The sequence below is a fragment of the Melospiza georgiana genome, chromosome 1 (genome assembly GCF_028018845.1).
Source record: "Melospiza georgiana isolate bMelGeo1 chromosome 1, bMelGeo1.pri, whole genome shotgun sequence".
NCBI lineage: Eukaryota > Metazoa > Chordata > Aves > Passeriformes > Passerellidae > Melospiza > Melospiza georgiana.
The window spans coordinates 50,340,379-50,360,833 of NC_080430.1; the positions used below are offsets into that span (position 1 = coordinate 50,340,379).

At 40.6% G+C, this 20,455-nt stretch overlaps 1 protein-coding gene across 1 annotated transcript in view; it reads right to left on the minus strand.

Moving 5' to 3' along the window:
* Nucleotides 1-666: 666 nt before the first annotated feature.
* The window catches only part of CNTNAP2 (contactin associated protein 2), a 1,020,353-nt gene continuing 1,000,564 nt past the window's right edge, over nucleotides 667-20,455 (minus strand). Inside the window, exons 23-24 of the mRNA XM_058040331.1 lie at nucleotides 12,278-12,349; nucleotides 667-11,268 (exon numbers count right to left, since the gene is read on the minus strand). Coding sequence (XP_057896314.1) covers nucleotides 11,069-11,268; nucleotides 12,278-12,349 — 272 coding nt within the window. The 3' untranslated portion in view covers nucleotides 667-11,068. The remainder of the gene's footprint in view (nucleotides 11,269-12,277; nucleotides 12,350-20,455) is intronic.

Consider the following 20,455-nt stretch of genomic DNA (forward strand, 5'->3'; position numbering starts at 1 on the left):
TAGCAAGCAGACATAAAGAAAAACTCCCCTTCTTGCTCAGTTGCTGGTGGGTTTTTAAAATTAAATAGCACAGCAATTCACAGTTTTGAAAGGACTAGAGCTGTGAGGAGATCTCACTTGTTCTGCACAAGCACATGGCAGGTAGATTTGAAAGAAATGACTACACATATAAAAATACCTCAGGCCCCAAAAGTCCAGCCTGTGGCACACCAGCTCTTGCCCTGAAGGGACCTAAAGATTCCTTAGATCTTTGCCCCATTAAATAATCAATATCTGCATGTGCATTGGTCTGAATTCTTTCTATTGATGTTATGAAAACATCTGTAAAAAATCTCAAGCCAGTCAGTTGGGTAACCAACCACTTTTGCTTCCAAAAGAACCTGGCTCCAAATTATTCAGAAATAAAGATTCACCTGTTCTCTCCATGGAGTCACTGTGCACAGAAATCTGAAGAGCCCTCTGCACTCTATCTCAGGCTCTTATACACAGTCTGAGTATTTTTTCTGGGTATTTTATTGTTTTTTTATTTTATTTTATTTTGTTTTTTTTTTTTTTTTTTTTTTTTTTTTTTTTTTTTTTTTTTGTTTTTGTTTTTGTGTTAAATGAAGATGTCAAATATTCCAAAGGAACCACACACGTACACACACACACAAAAAAAACCACTCCTCATCTGGCAAGGCTCTTTTAATGTTGTACTTTTACCAAACCACAGTACATACTTCAAATAAGGCCTAACAGATTATACTCTTTATAAATTTACAAACAGTTTATTCTCCTTAAAGAGATCATATTACTTTTATCAGTCTTGTGTATTTCAATGAATTATATGTTTATTCAAGCATAACATAGCAAATGTAGCCATAAATCTTTTAGACTAAGTGTCTATAACAGAGGAATCTCAGATACACTATACTTTCAGATTAGGATGTTTTTTAATATACACATTTTTGTTTAGTTAGGGTAACCATCATCTCCTGGTTATGCGTCCCATGGGAAAATTGTGCTCAAGAAAGAAACCTGTGGGCTAGAGTAACTGCAAACAGAGAAGGTCTTGGTTCACCTGACAGGAAATTGGGCCAGCTTTGTAGGCACATAACCCTGGGATTGGCTTTCCACCTGGATTGGAGGGAAGGGGTGAGAGGCTGCTTTTGCTTTCCCAATAGCTAATGGCCCTGGTCTTTTCCTGGGTACAGACTGCTCCACAGCAGCAGGAACTAGATCAGTAAGAAAGGACAACTGCATTTCCATCCCTAAGCAACAACCCAGGTTATTGAGAGCTGGCTGGCTGGTAGAGATTAATTACTCAGATGTGGCATAAAAACAGTACTTAAAAAAAAAAGAAAAAAAGGAAGTAAAAGAAGAAAGCAAGAAAAATGACCTGCTTCTGTAACAATTTTCACAATCTTTTGCTACTGCTGTGTACATGAATCTAATTCTGAACCATCATTCTTGTCCTAGTCTCTGCTGATCCCTTTTTCTGCTCACAAGGCAATACCCATAAAACAGCAACTAGCAGTTGCTAGTTTGCTATCTTGTCAAGCAAAGCCAGCAGAGTACCTCACTATGCTGTGAAACCCCCAACAGACTGCTAAAGAAACTGTGTTTTGAGGACCTCACACTGAGCAACATCAGAGGCTGTGCAAGGCAGGTGTTTCTGAAGTGTTGTATGGCACCAATGGCTTCAAACCTTCTCTCAAAGACTGAGAAAGAGGTTCCTGCTTGAGCCCAATATATCCCTGCCAGAGAACCAGTGAGGAAAGAAAAAAACCCAACACTGAGACAAAACCCAAATCCAAACCATGCAAATTATAGTTGAATAATAAAAACCAAAATCCAAGCCCGTACCCAAAGTGTCCCTTGCAACAGAGACAGCTGATTGCTTTCTAAACTGCAGAACCAGCCATTTCTGTAGCTCTTAAATAACAAGTTTGGCAATAGTTACCATGCACAAAGTAAAGGCCACTTATAAAACATCTCCATAAAAATATCTATTTATCTCTATATCTCTATTTATATATGTCAGTAAGAAGCATCAGACTGAGCACAGCCCAAGCACTCCATGATGGGGGGGAAATCTATTTAATCTCCATGAAATTAAGCACTCTTAGTTAAGATTGGCATCCACATGTAGGATTAAGTCAGTACAGGTAATTTCCATCAGGCTTCTCTTAATTAGCACTAGTCAAACAGGGTAGCAGAATTGCTGGGGAGCTGAAGCCTCTCAGGAACATTGTGCCAAATCATGCTGTTGTGTCAGAGGAACTCCCTGGACTCTGGCTGCTCAATGTGTGAGTCAGCTCATTAGGACTGAAGATAATTTATGTGATACCTGCCCAGCCAGCCCACTGATGAGTCTTGATCCACTGGAGAGCAGAGGAAAGTTCCCCTTTGCTCATGTGTGACTGAGACTGACCATGCAAAGCAGATCTGTGGAAAGGCAGTTCTCTGTGCTTCAGAGTTAATAGCAACCAAGTGATGCCTTAGCCTTCTTTATTCAAGTGACTCTGATCCCTTCTCTTAAGCAGCTGGAGCTTCAAAAGATCAGATACAGTGCAGGAGTTACAATAGGGTGAGTGTAGTGTCTCAGGTGTTCCACATACAGAAGCACTTTTCCCCCTCAGAGATGCTGATCCAATGAAAATAAAATTATTTAATAACCAGTGTTGAGAGTTTTCTTGGATGTGTTCATAACAGAAACCCGTAGGAGTGCTGACTTTTTGGCCTTGTTGAGCTTGTGGACCTTTAACACTCCAAGAGACTAAAATCACTAGAAGATTTTATAATATAATTTTTTGGTGTCCTACTTTGGAAATTTCCAGCAGTCTTGTATAGCTGCTACAAAAGCACAAGGGAAGTTGATGGCTGAGAGCTCAATCTGACATCTTGTGGCCCTAAGAAAAATAGATGCTAGCTTTTGCCAGGCATTAATTTCATTATTGATATCTCTTGGGAAAATTTGAACCAAGCAATAGAAAGTAACCATGCTGAATGGAATGAAGTGCAGCTGCCTAATTTTCAGACTCCCTCTGCCAGGCAATGCTGGGATTTTGGAACAGATACAAACAAGTTATAAAATAATGCCGCAGACGGCAGAAACCAAACTTGCACTTTCAGTCACTGAGTACCGTGAGCAGATAAAAGCCTACTGCAAATATAAAAGATGACAGGAATGGAGTGGCCATAACCCTTCCACAACAATGATTACATTTTAGGAAAGTGAAAGGCTTCACCTTGGTCAATGTAGCAAGCATGACTGGGAAGGAGTTTAAAGGTGACAGTAAAAGGCAGTAAATTTGTCAGCGAGAGGGAACACTTCTAAACAGAAGAGATGTGAAAAAACCCAGAACTGTCAGCAATTTTCTTTCCTTGGAGTAATGGGTAGAGAGAGGTTTGGAAAAAAGGAAACATTAGATGTCTACACAGATCTTACTCCTTACTCTTACCAGGAACTGTGCAGTGAAAGGGACTTTACATTTTGTTTCAGAGTGTGCAGCAAAGGCACTTCCTCTTTGTTACCTTGCCCTCTTGTAGTAGTTTATGCTCCAGGGATAAAGGTCTCAGTGCAAGACAAAAACTCTGCAGACAGACCTTGATTTTGCAACAGAAATAACTTACAGCTAGCTGCTGATACTGTGTCCAGTGTTTTATGATGGCAAACCATAGATCTATTTCTAAACATTTGCCCAAAGGAGTTTTTCAAGACAAAGCAGGGCTATTTGTTCAGCTTGTGAAGGATTTATTGCCCAAGGTGGCAAGGTCAGACTCCTTCAGTGACACACACACTGTAAGCACGAGAATGTGCACTTCAGAGAGCAAACATTAGCATACAGGGGATGGCTACCTTGTCTTTATTCAGCCAAGTTTATCTTCCATACTTCCACACAGACTTGGCTAGCTGCTCCATTGCTAACCAAAGCCATGATGAAATGAAGGAGAGGTGTTAGGCTGGGAATGCCCCAAATGAAGCCTGCTTCCACCTGACCTAAATAATCTAAATTTACTGTTTTCTGGCTGATTCAAGAGTTTGCAGCCTTGCTCCAGTGACTCTATCTGCCTTAAAGAGCCTGTTAGCCTACTATCCTGGAAATAGAGTCAGTGGGGAAAAAATCATTATGACTGGACAGGATGCTAGATTATCTCATCTAGGTTCCCTTTCCCACAAAATGTTGGACTATAAGGTGTTTTGTGGTCCCTTTCAATCTGTGATGTTCAATAAGATGGGGAAAGGTGACAAAAGACAGGAACAGGCAGCAACACATCTGAGACCAGTCTTCTAGAGCAGGTAGAAGAGCTTGGGTCTTGTGACCCTTTACTCTCACCAGCAGCCTAGAGCAGCTTGTTTAAGTTTGACATCTTCAGCTGTACACTTGCAACAGCCTATTTCAAAGCATGTGCAAGAGGGAACACAGATATTTTGGCCAAAAAGGCAATGAACACATGGCAATATACAACTGGCCACAGCACTGTACCTACTCCAAGCTGCTGACTGGAGGGCAAGGAACTCTTTCTAGTAAAATTTCTTTTTTTGCATGCTAAACATTCCCTTAAATGGTCTCACCTATAGTGTCTGTGAATTCCAGTTATTTACATTTCTCACCTGTCCGAAAATGTAATCTCCCCACCTTCTCAATAAAAGAGAATTTCTTAGAGCAGCTCTGTGCTAGAATTCGGAATGCTAGTTGTTGAATATTATCAGTATAGATACCTCTGCATTATAACACTTGATATGGTGATAGTGCATCTCTGACCTTTGGAGACAGCAGAATCAAAGCTATGGAATCTGAGGAAATAACAATTTGCTCTTCCTTAATACACTATTACATACCAAGTGAGAACATTAATCTATGGCAAAACTAAAGGTACACACTTTTATGTTTGTTGTTTAATCCAGATGGTCTTCCTTAAGGGAACAACAGCAGCAGGAGCACAAACAGACGTTATTGGAAGCTGCTGAATCACAGAAGAAGCAGGATGTACTAAATTTGTTATTTGCTTATACGTATATTTCCCAAGTATGTCTTACCCCCTGAAGAGGTTCTGGTTGTGCTTAAATATTGTTCAACTTTGCTCACATGCTATTTTGAAAATAGGAGATTAGTGAAAAGAAATACTTCTCTGTGAAAGAACCTGTGGATACCAAATATTTTTTAAAGTAAGTGGCTTTTTAAAAAAGACTTCTTGTGTAAAAAAGCCACAAATTGGCCCCTTTTCTTCCTGATTCTTACGCTGTTGGCATAATAAGGGTTTTGAGCATAGTGCCTCAAGAAAAATCTGCTTAGATGTGAAAGTCAGAGTTAAAAGAACTGTGTTACAGATTGTTAAATAACTGCTTTTCCATTATCAGGTCCAAATCTTGTCTCATTTGAGGCACCATATGTGCCTGCTACTGTAGGGCACAGCCTGAGTTTATCTTAAAAATCACACTTAATTTCAAGAGCAAGTGATTTTGCTAGCACTGCAGACTCATGGATTTGGAGCAAGTTTGGTATCTTATTCACCCACATCATGGCAGCATTGCCCAAGTGGTGCAGACATCATATCCTGAACAGCCTCGGGTTTTGGAGGTGCAGGTGCACACCCACATGGCTGCAGTGAGATGTGTGGCAGCAGAAGGGAGCAAAGACTCTTTGTGTCACAATGTTCAAGTATCAGTCAGGCTTTAAACTTGAACCTTCACTCCCATCTCTTGGTCCTAGAGCTTTTCTATAGAAATGAGAAATACTCCTGCATAAAACGTGCCTCTCCTTCTAGGGGTTTCAACAGTCAGCACAAAAGAATGGTCAGAACCTGGTCTGACCTCCCTCTGAACACAGTGGCCCAGCAGGACTTTGCCACTGTTATATTCCACAAAGGAAGTTAAGGTCTTGGATGGATCCAGGGATCTGGTGGGTGGTTAAGGCAATGAATGCTCTAGACAGAGCAACAGTGCCTCTGACTCAGGTGGTTGTTGCACTGATGCTTTGCCTAGGTTTCACACTCTCCTATTCAAGTGCATTTAACACAGTTCTTTTATAAAATGCTTCGCGTCATAAAAATATTTTAAAGCCTGATAAAGTAGTTTATTAAAAGGAACAGACACAAGTCTGTTGAGCTGGGCATACATTGTTCTTGATGGTTTCAATAAAAGGCTCTCATTCATGAAAGAAAAGACAGAGTTATGATAGAAAAGGAAGGCAAACAACCCACACTCAGTCATTTGTAGTATGCAACCCTTGTTAGGCTGGCAATGCCACAGAATTTACAATAACAAATTTGTTTGAAAGCAAACTGCTTGCTGCTACCTGCAAAGTGATCAAAAGGGAAAAAGCAGAAAGGCAGTCATTAAATTTCTATCCAAACCCGGCTCTCAGACTCTCTACCCACCTCAACATGTACAGATGTACACTTTGTAACAGGTAACACTGATGCAAGAGGAACATACTTGCACTTCAATAAATCTTCCCTGGTTTTAGCACCCTCTCTTCTTATCTATAACTGCATTCTGAAGTACCTTTATTCATGTACAAAGGGTCTTTTTTTAAAGAGGCCTTTCTGACATCTGTCCTTTCCAAAATGATTTCCTGGTACTAGAGATGTTAAAAATACAGGCAATGATAAGAATATAGAAAGCATGAGGAAACAGCTGTTATGGTGATTAAAACTATTTCAAATGTCTTTTTCCCCCTCCTCTTTATTTCCCAATCTGGTTTCTAATAGAACTTTAGTTAAAAGGAAAGACATTCACAGAGGATATTTATGCATACAAACACACTGCCCTTCATTCATTCCGATTTGCATGCTGTTGCTGTTAGAAGGCAAGATTTCTGTTTAATTTCTCTGGGATGGATAATGACATCTGATTACCAGAATTTAGGTTCTGCTTTTCAAGAATGGCACCCTTTCAGGCTTACCATGCTTGATGGCATGTAAAATCATTAATGGGATAAACCATATTGAAAGCTATCGCTTGTGGAACTTAGCTTCGCATTTCAAAAGATACCCTGGAAATTAGATGCATCTGCCATTAAGGGACATTGTTTTAATTAAAATGAATTCTTACCAGTACAATAAACTTGTACATATACACCACTGCTTTGGCTATCTTACTAAAATATTTGTGATGCCCATCCTCTCACATATATCATGCTGCCTAGAGCATGACCCTAAAATGCTGCCGTAGCTTTGAAGTGGTAACTGCTAGAAGAGATATAAAAGGTACAGGTAAAGTTTAAGACAAAAAGTACAAAGCAGAAATGCTCCAGTACGAGTTAAAGATACATATTCCTATTTCATACATCTGAATTTTCTATCAGTAAACACGGAATAAGCAGTGTGTGAAAGACCTGATTCAAAACCGCCAGACTGGACTGAGGATTTTCCTTGAGGCTGGGTTGACATCAAAATAAGTTTTCCATTGTTTTGGCTCCTTGGAGCTCCATGTCTCATTACCTGGTGGTCTGCAAGTCTTGTGAATGAGAATCCAAAATATTGTTTACATTATTTCACTAACACTGAGAGCCCTGATCTCCAGCCCAGTCTTGCTCTCCCCATTGCTGGTGGCATTTCTGCCGTTGTTGTCTGTGGTGTCAGGAATGACCCTTTAGAAACACAACTGGGACACTCTGGTTCCCAAACCAGTACAAGAAGCTACATTTCTCTGCACAGTTCAAATAGGTGAAACAGCTACAAAACAGGTGATAAAAGACTGATTATTTTAATATTCTTTGGGGAAAGTACAGAGTTTTATAAAAGCAGGATCCACTCTCCCCTCAAACAGATTTTCCCTCAATACCTGTTAAACAACATGGATTTTTGGCACAAGTAAGAGTGGGTGAAATAAACTATGGGTGTTGTTTCAGCCTTCAATGATAGGCTTGCAGTGGAAGAAATTCTCAGAATAGATATAGTGCTAGCAAAATACACAGGCTACATCTCTGAGTCTGCTCCTGCTTCACGGCCAGGATGCTGAATGACCAGCGCCCATAATTAAACATACACTATTCTCAGAAATGAAACACAAAGCAGAAAGGCAGGAATTCACCCAAAGTCACCAAAGCCCTCTACACAGACAGCTGCTTGTCGATAATATCATGTCTAAGGTCCAATTTAAGGAGAAACAAGAATTCTAATATTTAAAGGTTTCTAGGTTATGAAAGTGACTGCATTTTAACACAACACTAATGCATTTCACAGAATAAGGTCCATGGTGTCCAGTCAATGGAGAGGTGCAGATGACCCTGACTTGATTTCATAAATTTAAGCTGTTTTTCAAACCTAAGAGAGTAATTTATAACTATTGCTTATGCAATGATCAAAGGTTATTTCCCAAAAGTTCTCGCCTAATCTCCCAGGGTTGTGGGAGATTAGCTGGTAATTTTTTTAGAAAATCAGTGAAAAGATATCACAGGCCTCACTACCATAACCAGAGACAACTGTCTCTTGCTTTGCCAAGAACTTGGTTGGACATGGAGACCAAGCCATCTTTCCATTCTAAATGCCATGCTGAGGCATTTGGCCTCAGCACTATTTGCACTGTGGCTGTTAAATCTGTCTCTTCCACATAAAGTATCAGAAGACTCTAGTCCCTCAGGATACAGAAGTCTGATCTTCCTCACAGACATTAAATTCAGATTAGAAATGTTTTTTTCTGCAAATCAAATGCCAATCTATGCAAATGATGCTCTGTTCACTTCTCTTGGTAGCTTGAAGTCGCAGGCAAGGGTGTTTTTCAGAGTGGACTAAAATACCATTGAAATAAAATGAAACATAAAATCATAGAGAAAAGATAATGCTTTTTCAATCCTACAGAGACATCTGTGATTGCTAGGTAGTTTGCTGAGTGGTGGTACAGGGTATGTCCATCCCCTGCTGATATTCCCCAGGGTGAGAAGACTTATTTTACACCCATGATTAAACCCAGGACTCATCTGCTTGATTACAGACAAGAGAGGCAGAGGTTGATGCTGGAGGCAAGGCAAAAGGCTGCAGAGCACAAGAGTAACAGAGGTAATTTTTATGCCTACCTGAACCTCTCTGCCATGTATGTTACCTGAGAAAGATTAATTGCTTTTAAAACTGGAAACTTTTTTGTATGCTAATTCCAAATCCATAAATGGAAGAAATTAATGGGCTTGATTTGCTTTGATATCTATGTTCAATGATAATGTTCCTCCAAAACAGGACTTTAGGCTACCATCCATAAAACCCAAACTATCTGGCCTGACTTTCTGACAAATTCTGCTTATCAATGTCTTGTCTGGTAAGACTCCAATATTTTCTTTCCTCTATATGATTTTTTTTTTCCATTTTTAATAATGAAAGTTGCAACAAAAGAGATAATGAAACCAAAAATGCCAGCACTGCTCAGTGCAGTAGACTGCATGTTTGGGTGAAAAATAAATCTTTCTTCTGCAGTAAAATGAATTAAATCTGTGCATACTAAACTCAGAAATATTAAAGACAAAGCAAATCTAGGACTGTCAGAAGAATAAATACTTTTAAAGGGAAATTCCTGGTATTGATTCTGTTCTTTCAGCACATGGCAAAGCCCTGCAGTATATTCATTACTTCATTCTATTCCACTGCAAGACCTGTCCACTAAGGCCTTAAATTCCTATCAATTCAGAGCATAGGAGAATCATGCTTCTCTGCAGAGGGCAAGCTAAAGCTTTGTTAAATTATTGCCACAAAAGGATATTAAGTCTTCAGGCTGCCCCTTTGTCTTTCCTTCCAGCCGCCTGCCTGCTGTTCAGGTGACACCTAGGACACTCCTGATTTGAGAGGAAAAATGGGATGCAATGCTGTACTTGGCATTGGCCTTGCTATTTTTAAAAACGCCCTAGAAAGACAGTAAAATAGTTGGGGTAAATCTCTGTATTGAAAAGTAACTCCCCCCTGTGTGCTGTGTGTTCCTCACATGCTCTGGAGGCAGAGTTTTAAAGCCTCCTTTGCCTCGCCTTCCTGACGGTGCAAACACTGCCAGTGGAGGCTTTCCTTGCAAAAAGGACTGAAACAAGGGATTTAAGGAATAAATTGCTACTCTCAAGTTGGAAAAAAAAGGGTGTGAAGTCCATGGGTTCAAATGCACTGAGTAAAGCTGTACTAATACTTCTATGACAGCCTATTAATAATAAACAGAAGGAAACAAAGTCTGGCTCTATATCCCTACTACAATGTACAGAATATGCCAATATGCCACAGGCAGAGCTGAGTTTAACTTGGCACGTGCCTCAGGTGGTGACCTGGTGCCACAGACAAGGACACAGGAACAGACTAGGTCTACAGACTCACACAGCATCATCCTCCCTCAGAGACCAACAAAATAATACAAAAACCCTTTAAAGCCTCCTGTGCTTTATGATAATCCTCTTTAGTAATAGTAGTCATAATAACAGTATTTTTACATTGCTGATGAGAATTGCACACAACCAGTGAAGTGCCTGGGTCAAGAAGATGGGTCCTGCCAGGGCTGACATGGGCTGATGAGATGTTGAGAAAGTGGTGAATGAGATTTGCATTAGTCCTCACCCCCTGTCCCACCCCCTGGATCAATGTCACCCAAATAAATGGTGACGTGGTCACAAAGGTGCGGGGCTGAGGGCGGGCAAGTGGCCAGCCAGGAGGGAACACAACGTCAGGAAGAAAGGGCTGACACTTGTTCTCAGGACAGAGCCACCCACATTTTAAACAGTTTTTAAAAATATAAAAAACCAGCCCTGTTTCTTGTCACAGGTATCCAGAACATCTCTAAACACACACAGAAATAGACAGGTATTACTGAAAATTGTAACCAATGCTGAAGCTGCAAAACTGCTCTTTGTTGTGGTTGTTGGGATACAGAAGGGGCAATTTGCTGTAAATAAATATTAAAAAGTATTTTTTCTTAAATTCTTGAGATATTCTTTTTTTTTTTTTTTTTTCTCCAGTCTCAGTGGTATTTTCCTGTCACTTGCTCCTCCAGTTGTGCTGATCTTTTTATCCTATGTGTGCTCAAGTGTCCGACACAGAGTGTTCTCTCTCCACTGCAAGAGTCACCCCAGCCCCACCCTGGCCCAGCTCACATCCCACCCCAGGCCCCATCCCCGTGGGCTTAGATCAGCCATTCCTTCTTGCTCTCGTCGATGGTCTCCGTGAAGTTGGGGTCGTTGTTCATGATGGCGGCGTCGGCGCTCTCGGCAGACTCTGCGCCTTTGGCCTCGTTGGTGTGGTAGGTTCCCTTGTGGCGGAACATGTAGCGGATCAGGAACACCAGCGTGCACAGGATGGTGAAGATCACCACCGCGATGACGCCTGCGCACAGGAGGGAAGGAAGAAAAGACGCCCCCGATGAGACCAGCTTTAACACAAAGAAACGACCCCAAAACTCCTCTGAGCTGAGCTGAGCTGAAGCTACTCGGGCACGTGGGCATCACCACAGTTGCCTGGTTTCCCCTACTCTAATATTTATATATGGTTTCCACTATATACAGAATGCAGCTCCTTGAAGGCTGCTGGTGACTCTCATCCCATAGGTAAAAGCTTCAACATTAATAACCTTTTTACAGACCTAAGCTTTGCTGACCACGAGGCAGAGGGTGCTGAGCACTCCCAGAACTGTGGGGTGTGTTCGTGATGTGTGGGCAGCTCTTTGAAGGTGGAATCTCTGATGTTCACTTTCCAGTCAATGGCTGTAAAGACCTATCCTAGCTCCTCTACACGTCCTTGAAAACTGGCTTGGTTCACTGTTGGCTCACACCACCCACTAAGCACTGGCTCCACGTAATTGCAGATGTTCCACTTTATCATCAGTTCTAACCTTAATTGCTCTCCCTGCAATGGTCTATTTTGGGTTCAACCCAAATAGAAGTCTCATGAGTGTTATCCCCTTAGGCATAGGCATCTATGTGATAAAACAACACTGTTCCTGTTTGAGTCCTTCTCTAGAGGCAAAGGAATCTTCCAGGATGAAGATGTTATAAAATTTTCAGAAAAAAAATATTGTTACCAGCCAGAGTTTTGTTATGCCACTTTACACTAACTGATGCATTGGGCAGATGAACTGAGGCTGTTCAAATGTGGCCTGAATTTTTCTGAGGAATTCAATGCTATCCTTCCAATATTGTAAAGTTTCAAAGTATTAGGAAAAGTTATAAGTAATAATAAAAATATAAATTAGAAAGGAAAGATTACACAGCAAATCAAGACTAAAGCAACACACCTAAACCTGGATATGGAAATATGCAGCCTTATTACCAACTGCAATTCAGCCATCAGAGATATGTACTGCAAAATGTCTTGGAAAAGTAGACAGTTTTCTTACCTCCAATAATAGCTGAGTTTCTGTTAACTCCATCTCCTATAGCTTGACCATTGTACGGAAAATCAGCACTTGCTGTAAATAGAGAATTAAAAGTTCAAGTTGTAAACAGCAGTGAAACTTCTGTAAAAGTTCAGAAATACATCCAACATCCTCAGATACAATTTAAAGAGAACTGCAATCACTAGATATTTATCTATAGATGAATAAAACCAAAAAGCTCTCTTAATATTGTCTAATGCCTCAGAACCTTGCTCCTCATAACAAAAGTTAAATTAAAATAAAGGAGATACCCTTGGTGAGGATTGCTGTTGGTACAGGAAGACGTTTTGTTCTTTGCTAATATAAAGTAAGTTTTAAGTGGTAAAAAAAAAAGCACAAAATGAAACAAACCTCTCTCTTTCAAAAGTGTGTGATCATACTTATAATAACAGAGATTTTTGCCTTTGTCACTGCTACCTATTAAAGGCTTCAGAAGCTTCCAGGATTTTGTAACCAGCATTGGGTACAAATTCAAGCTCCTTGAAAGATAAAACTTGAATCCCTTTTGCTGCTGCACAGTCCAAGGTAAGAGAGGGGCTGCAGCTTCTGTTGGTCAGAGCCACAGAGCAGCCACCCCACAGAGCACCTGCCAGCACTTTTGTCACTGTGGGAGAAAGCCCAGCATGGCAGCTGAGCCACTGCTGGAGCTGCTTTGGAGCTCGGGAGCAAGACTGAGAGCTGGAGGAGCTGAGGCATGGGAGGCTGTGGATGAGGAGAGCCTCCAGCACACAGGTAAGAAGAGGACATACAGGCAGATGTGCCAGCATTCATTTGCCAGTGACCTGAAAAGGAGAAAATCCTGGCAGCAGAACTGGATGAAATGGGATGAACTTGGATAGTAGCCTTGATTTTAACCTCCAGAAAATATCACAGAGGCAATCTCCTCAATTAAACTTATCAGCATTTTCTTTGCAGTCAGACATAGCAAGTGGACACTGCAATGACTAAGCAAGCCTAGGGAGCTGGGTGAGGAGTTGCAATAATTTCCTTCTTTGCCCCTGGACTCAGACATTGATTTTGAAATAGAGAAAATGTTGTTAAAAGTGCGTTAACTGGAGGAAGTTAAAATAACCAAGGATATGAACTGCTTCTTAGAACAGCCTTTAAACCCCACTGTATTTTCTTTGCTTGATGGACTAGGTGATACTGTATGAAAATAATCAGTTGCCTTTACAGACCAGTGATGCATTCAGTATACCAAAAACTGGCTCAGGGAATTCAACTGTCTTTCTGTTACCATGGACGAAAACCCATAATAAAATTCCTTTTGTATTGCAAAGCAGCTGCATAAAAGAATGAATGGTTTCAGCTTGCTACATGGCCTGAAAAGAGGTTTGGGGCTAGAGTAGCCCTCTGTGTGCCTACCCTGGGAGAGAGTTGAACCAGCTGTGTGTTCAGCAGCTGGATTTTGGCTGGCTGCCTGGGGGACAAACAGGAGTGTGCTTCTCAGAGCTCAGCAGAGGGGCCCTGGCCAGCAGTTTCTGCCAGCAGCACTTGTGCCTTTGACATTTGTTGGTGCTCTGGCTCCTGAAAACCTTCATCTGCATCCCTCTGAAATGAATCAAGCTATAAATTGTAGAAGATAAATAAATACCTGGTTCCATATCAGTGGATTTTGCTTGAAAGAGCTGTGCCAGGACCATTAATGAAGACATTTTGGCACAGGATCTATAAACATACCCTTGAAGTGCTAAAAGGGAAGGGCTGGCAGTGGGAAATCCTACTTTTAAACCTGCCCTCTGCATGTCAAGGAAAATCCTAAAGCCAAATAATACTGTGGGGAAAGCATCAGTTTGCCAAATCCCAAGGAATTCCTCTCTGCCATTCCAACCCAAAAGGAGGCCCCTTGTCATCTGAGCAGAACCACAGGCTGTTAACAAGTCCTAGTATTTGCATTAGAGTTGGTCTCCTGTGTCCTCACACAAGAAAACTGAAAATCTACAATGGTCACAGTTCTTCCTTTCCTTACAATTGAGTATTATATTTTATCTTCTTTTCAAAGGTTATTTCAAGGACAAAGGCACTAGTGAAGTGTGAAGAAAGAGGAAAGCTGCCGTCCATGGCAGCATGATCCCTCTTGAGCTGCCACATCACACTGGCTATGCTACAAGGGATTCCTGGCAGATGGAAGAGCACAGTCTGTGGTGTTCAAGCGGAACTGAAGCACACTGAGGATAAGGCAGGACATGATGCAGGATGTGGAGCTCCATCCTTGACCTTGTCTGAGAGCTGCTGCTGGGCCTGGACCCAATGCCTCCACACACAGCTGCTCTCCATGGCACCCAGGCATCTTACACACTCAGCAGGAGCTGTCCATGGGCTCAACAAGCACCTGTGATTCACTCTGAGACCCTCACCTCTGACAAGGAGGGAACAAGAACATGTGTCTCAGAGCAGGGGACACTAGTTCAGCAAGATATCATCATCAGATTGGCAAAATTGTGCCCTGCTGCAGCTGCTGGAGTACCAGGTGTGCTGCAGGAAAAAAAAGGAGCTTAGACTTTAATGAATCTTTTTTTAAAGCACTTGCAGTAGTGTTGGCAGATATTATCACTGTAATTCATTAATTGCTGTTCTATTATTCTTGTGCCACCAAGACACCGGCTTGTGTATTATGGGGATTTTTTTGACTGAAAAGTATCTAAAATCTCATCCAAATGTGGGGTTATAGAATATATTTTGCTGCAAAAATATCCATACAATTTTTTAAAATGAAGTATTATAGATGGATAAGCAAGAAAGGAAACAACTAATTAGTTTCCTTTTTTAATAGGACATTCCCTTGAAATTCTTCAGTAGCTTCTCAAAAGATCAGAAAGAGCTGTAGGTCAGAGGTCTAAGAACCACAAAAGGGCAATTCCTGCCACAGCAATCAGGCAGAAAAGAACATAGGAGGGTCCTTGACCCTCCAAGATGAGCTTAACAGGTACCAAGTGCAGGTATTTCAGACAGGAGTTACATCATTCAAACACACGGGGAATCCTCTCTGACCTTACTACGGTCACATTCCTTGGCAATATTAATAAAAAAAGACAACTAAAATGAGTTTTTCTTCCATTGCTGCTGGAATTCAGGAACTGAAAGAGGAAAGAATACATTAGAGCATGCTGACAAAGGGACAGCAGTAATTCTGATCCTCTGGTAAAAGCACAGAAAACTCTATAAAGTGCTGCTCATAGGCTGTAAAGAGTAATTCCTAAAACAAATCTTCTCTAGGTTTCTCCAAGTAGCCATGGTCTCATGTGTGTGATTCAAAACACAAAGAACGGAGCAAAGAGCTTTTTAATCTATCCTGGGAAACAGAAAATCTATCCTGAGAAGCTAAATATTGACCCAAGAAATGTCCTGCCAGCTGCCTGAAATCCTCTGCTCACGCAGCTGTGGCACAGAGCCATCAGTTTGCTGTCACAGCACACCAAAGACCTTTTCCTAAAACCTGCAGCTACTGCAGGGACAGATTGCTCTGTACCAGGAAATGCTCAGCTCCTCTGTGGCTTAGGAACATCCCTTTGTCTGCTTCCCTTCCAGGATCCAAGCTGGCAGATGCTGCTCTTTGCATTGCTGCTCTTTGCTGCCTTTCCCCAGCAGGTTTGCTTCAAACAGCACCATCCCGAAGCTAACTTATGTAAAAGGACACAGCAGACTTTGCTTTCTCTTTCTTACATAGGTTGCTGTTTCAATACTTCCAATAAGCACAGAGTAAACCTACAGAGTATGTACTTATGTTCTGCACTTTTCAACTTTCTGTTATTAGGCTGAATGAGGTTGGAGAAACTTTGCAGCACCTAAAAGGGTGATTAAAGACTGACTGCAGGCAAATTCCATATTCTGGCCATCATTTTAATGACATTTGAAGCTTTAGATGACCACAAAAATGCAGTAGGAGACCTAACATCCTCCAGCATGCCCAGCATGGTCATTGCCACAGTCAGATGCAAAACAGCAGCCCTCAATGAATGGAGAGGGAAGATGGGACTGGATAAACAGAGCACGATTAGGATTAGATGTTAAAGATGACAGATGTGCTTGGTTTAGCTGAGTGAATTAATTCTGCTTCATTATGACAGGCATGATTCTGCATCTGCCATTTTCAGAGGGAAATGGTTTACAATGGTTCCACATAAAAGCCTTTTGCAAATTCACAAAATTGAGATAAAAATATTACCTTGGTAAAGTAGCCCAGAAGGTGAGTGTGGGCTGAGAAATGAGCAAGTCTGTTCTGTAAAGGCAAGGGGAAACCCAAAACCAAAGTGAGGTGGGCATTTTCAGGTAAAGAGCAGTATCAAGAAGTACAGACTAAAAAGGCAAATTTTGTTTTGAGATATATTAATAGGACTAGTTATACATAAGTCATTGAAAGCAATTTTTTTAACTGAACTTTTTTTTCTGAGTGGGCAAGTCTTGGGTAAAATATACTGCACTACAAAGGAAGATATAGTTTAGATTTGCTCCACAAAAGGAAGTGTGAGAGTTATCACAGGTCTAAAACTATCAATGAAATGTGAAATGCTGGAAAGTGAGCTTGTTCAGACTAGATCTTATGTGCTGCAAGACTTCTTTGACCTTTCATCTTTGCAGATGTACACAATCTTGAGAGGTGTTTGTCCATTACTAAAACCAGTTGGGTTTTCACATAAATATGAACTGGAGAAGCAACCAGAACCACCAGATCTAATGTTCACAAGGTATATAAAACCCACATCAATCAAGGCACTGATTAGAAGCAAAACAGTAAGATAAAATAAAAGATGTGAACTATAACTACATCTTCCCTAATTCTATTTTGCAGCCAAGCATCCAAGAATTGACTTTGCAATGACAGCAAACCCTCACTTACATGTTAGGATTTTGAGAAAGTGTTGGACACTAGATCCATTCACTAATCTGGTTCTCCATAGGACCACAGCACAGAGAAAAATAAAAGCAAGCTCTCTGGTGTCATTCTATAAATTATGTCAACTCTGCTGGTCAGGTGAGACTGTACTGCTTGCTGTGGCTGGAAATTACAGAGCTCTCCTTATTACAGACTCTGAGTACAGAACCTAATTGCCTGACTCTTGATAGTAGAAATTATTCTGCAGTCACAGCCCCATTGCCCTTCCTGAAGGGACTGGATCACAAGTGAAACTCTAAACACAAGCACAGAAATGATGGAGCAGGAGCAAACAACGCCATTACACAGTCCTACATCAAAGGTGAACAGCACAACCCTTAGAGCGCACTTTTGTGCTCATCCCACTACCTGTGCCCATCCCATCCACTTCTCTCCTCCTGAGTCTGGCTCTGTGAAGAGCTCTCATGACACATAAACTGCAGCAATTCAGCAAAATAAAAAAAAAAAATCTGAAGCAGCATGAAAAAACCTGTCTCTTTTAATGCCATTATTTTGTGTCTTACCTTGTATTCAAAGTTCATATATTTTTATCTTTTAAATCAATACATTTATTTTTTTCCTACTTTTCTAAGCTGAAAACTCAGAAAGGAGGAAAACTACCCCTACTCCTGCTTTTCTAGGCATTTGAGAGCAGATTTTGAGGGAGGACTGCTTATTGTTAAACTCTGTTAACATACTTTACTTGAAGTCCTAAGAACACCAGGTTAAGTGTTAACACCAAGAACTTGGCTGAAGAGATTTTTAATATTAAACACCTCCAAGTTTAAAAAAACCCAACCTCACACTTACCCCCCCCAAAATATCTAAAAGATATTATTAACCATGCTGTTTGCAAAAGGTCAGTTTTGCTCTAGCACACTATGTGGGGTCAATCGTCACTCCTTGAATTTTTAGTGAGGCCTCAAGTGTAGTGTTAGAGGGTTACATGTATGTCCTCATTATGAACCACTTTCCTGAATTTATGGAAATAGAAATCTTCACAGTCACTGACTTAATTTTTTTTTTTTTTTTAGCACAAGTTACAGGATATTGGAAAAAATACACCCACTTAGCAATTCTGTAACTACCAGAACAGACGTGCAGCTTAGAGGGAAAATTGGGGCTTTTAATTTAAAAAATGTCATCTTCTTCTCTCTGTTGCCAATAATGTTAATTATTTGGAACATGAAAATCTCCATGTTGGAACAAAAATTCACTAATTTCTTCAGTCTTTTACAATCATCTTGACTGGGGGGGACAGAGAGGAAAAAATCCTCCAGTTCATTAGTACTATTTGGACCAATTACTTATACTAAGTTTTGTCAGGTATGTTCAGTTAGATCAAAAATATTTTTAAAAGTTTCATTTTGTTTTCCCTTTTGTTGAATCTCAAGTGGTTTTTATGTCAGCTTCTGGTGAGTTCTGCTGAGAGAGATACATGCACAGAGATAATGGAAAACACAAAACCTATGGGTTTAAATTTCTAGTGTGAAGGCTCCCCAATCCTGTCTTTTTATTCCAATACAAAATGAATATAAATTTTAAAAATCCTCTTAAACGGTGGTTTAATAGAAACATTGTCCTCTGAACACCCTTCTGCATGCAAATGCCTGGGACAGTGGGAAGGTAAGTGGAGATTAGAGAAGAAAAGTGTTGTTGGATGTTACTGTAAAAAAAGCATCAATTTTAGAATGAACAATGGAAATGCTAACAATGAACAATGGCAGTGCTGGGAGAAAATGACGTGAAAGCTCCCTGGTCAATGAACTAGGACAATAAAGACTCTCAACACTAGACAGCAGATAACCTAATCAGCAAAGATAGCTATTTGTGAATTTCTGTGTTACCAGCCCTTTAACTTCCTTCTGCAGGTGAGCTTTGCTGCCCATACTCTTAAGGAGAGGAGGAAATGGAGTTTTACCAATGGCTTACACTAAGATAGATGTACAATAGTCTTTTGTTTTTTTTTTTTGGTCTTGACAGGCAATCTTCCTAGCAAAGGGACTGAAAAACTTGTGCCTTGTTAGGAGACCCATCCTTGCAGCTCGAACTCCCCCAGTCAGTCCTGGATGAAATATAAAACAGGGAAAACATTCCTGCACTGCCTGTTGGGATGGGTTAGGGGATTATCCCTCGCTTTCCTCTTTGTATGATTGTTTCACACCTTCTTTGGCACACAAGCAAAGTAATTGTACAGAGTAGTGGTAAGGCAAGACACTTCATAATAATACTAATATCTGGTACTTGTAAACTACAGAATTTTATTCATTTAAAAAGGAGAACAGACATTTAGCATCACTTTTTGATTTTATCTGCAATTGAACTTCAGCAAGTTGGATCTCAGAATTAGTATTTTGAACATTTTCTCTGCCAGATTTCCAATTGATTTGCAGCACATTAGAGCACCCTCATCCATCAAAGACCTAAACTCATCTATCTTTTAATTCCTGGTAGCAACATCTGTTTGACACTGAGTCCCACTATGACTCCAGACAAGAGTCATGCTGGCCTAAGCTATCACTTCCATGAAAATTTTATGAGTAGTGCTTACATTTCACCTGTTAAGGAAGAGTCACAAATACTTCCTTTTATAATTAATGTAGAAGATGAAGCGCTTTGGTGCTCTCAAAGGAACAGTGGAGTTAATGCTGGTCAAAGCCAGGCTGTATATAGCTAATCACTGACAATGGACCCAGAGGGAATATGTGAAAGAAACACCCCTCCCCTCCCTCCCAAAAGAAGAAAGTCCACCCCAATGAGCATGAATATCAAACAAACCTGCAAACTTATGACAGATACAAAAAAGGAGGAAAAAAAAGAGAAAGACTTGGACTGGGGATAAGAAGTGGGTCAGATTGGAGAGTTTAAACCTAAAAAACCCTTTAATAGCTGTAATAACCTGACTGTAATCTAGAAGAATCTCTTACACAGGAAGTAAGTGTGTTTCTGCCTGAGGAAAGGAAAAAGAAAGCAGTCACGTGAAGTGCTCAAGTATCTAAAAGCTTCCTTCTCCATTCCATTTTCCCCCTAATTTACACCATCTCTATGTGCCTGGTTAAGAATAGTACTTGTGTAAAAAATAAAGTTTTTCCAGAGGGTGGAAAAGACTCTCTTTTTAGTATTAGCACCTTCTCCTGACATTAGGTAGCAGCATTAATATTCAAATCACTGCTTATGAAACAGCTACAATACTGGTCTGTCAACGAATGCCAGAAGAATTTACAAGCTTGGCAGTCTGCCAGCTGTCTGATACACTAGACAAAGTG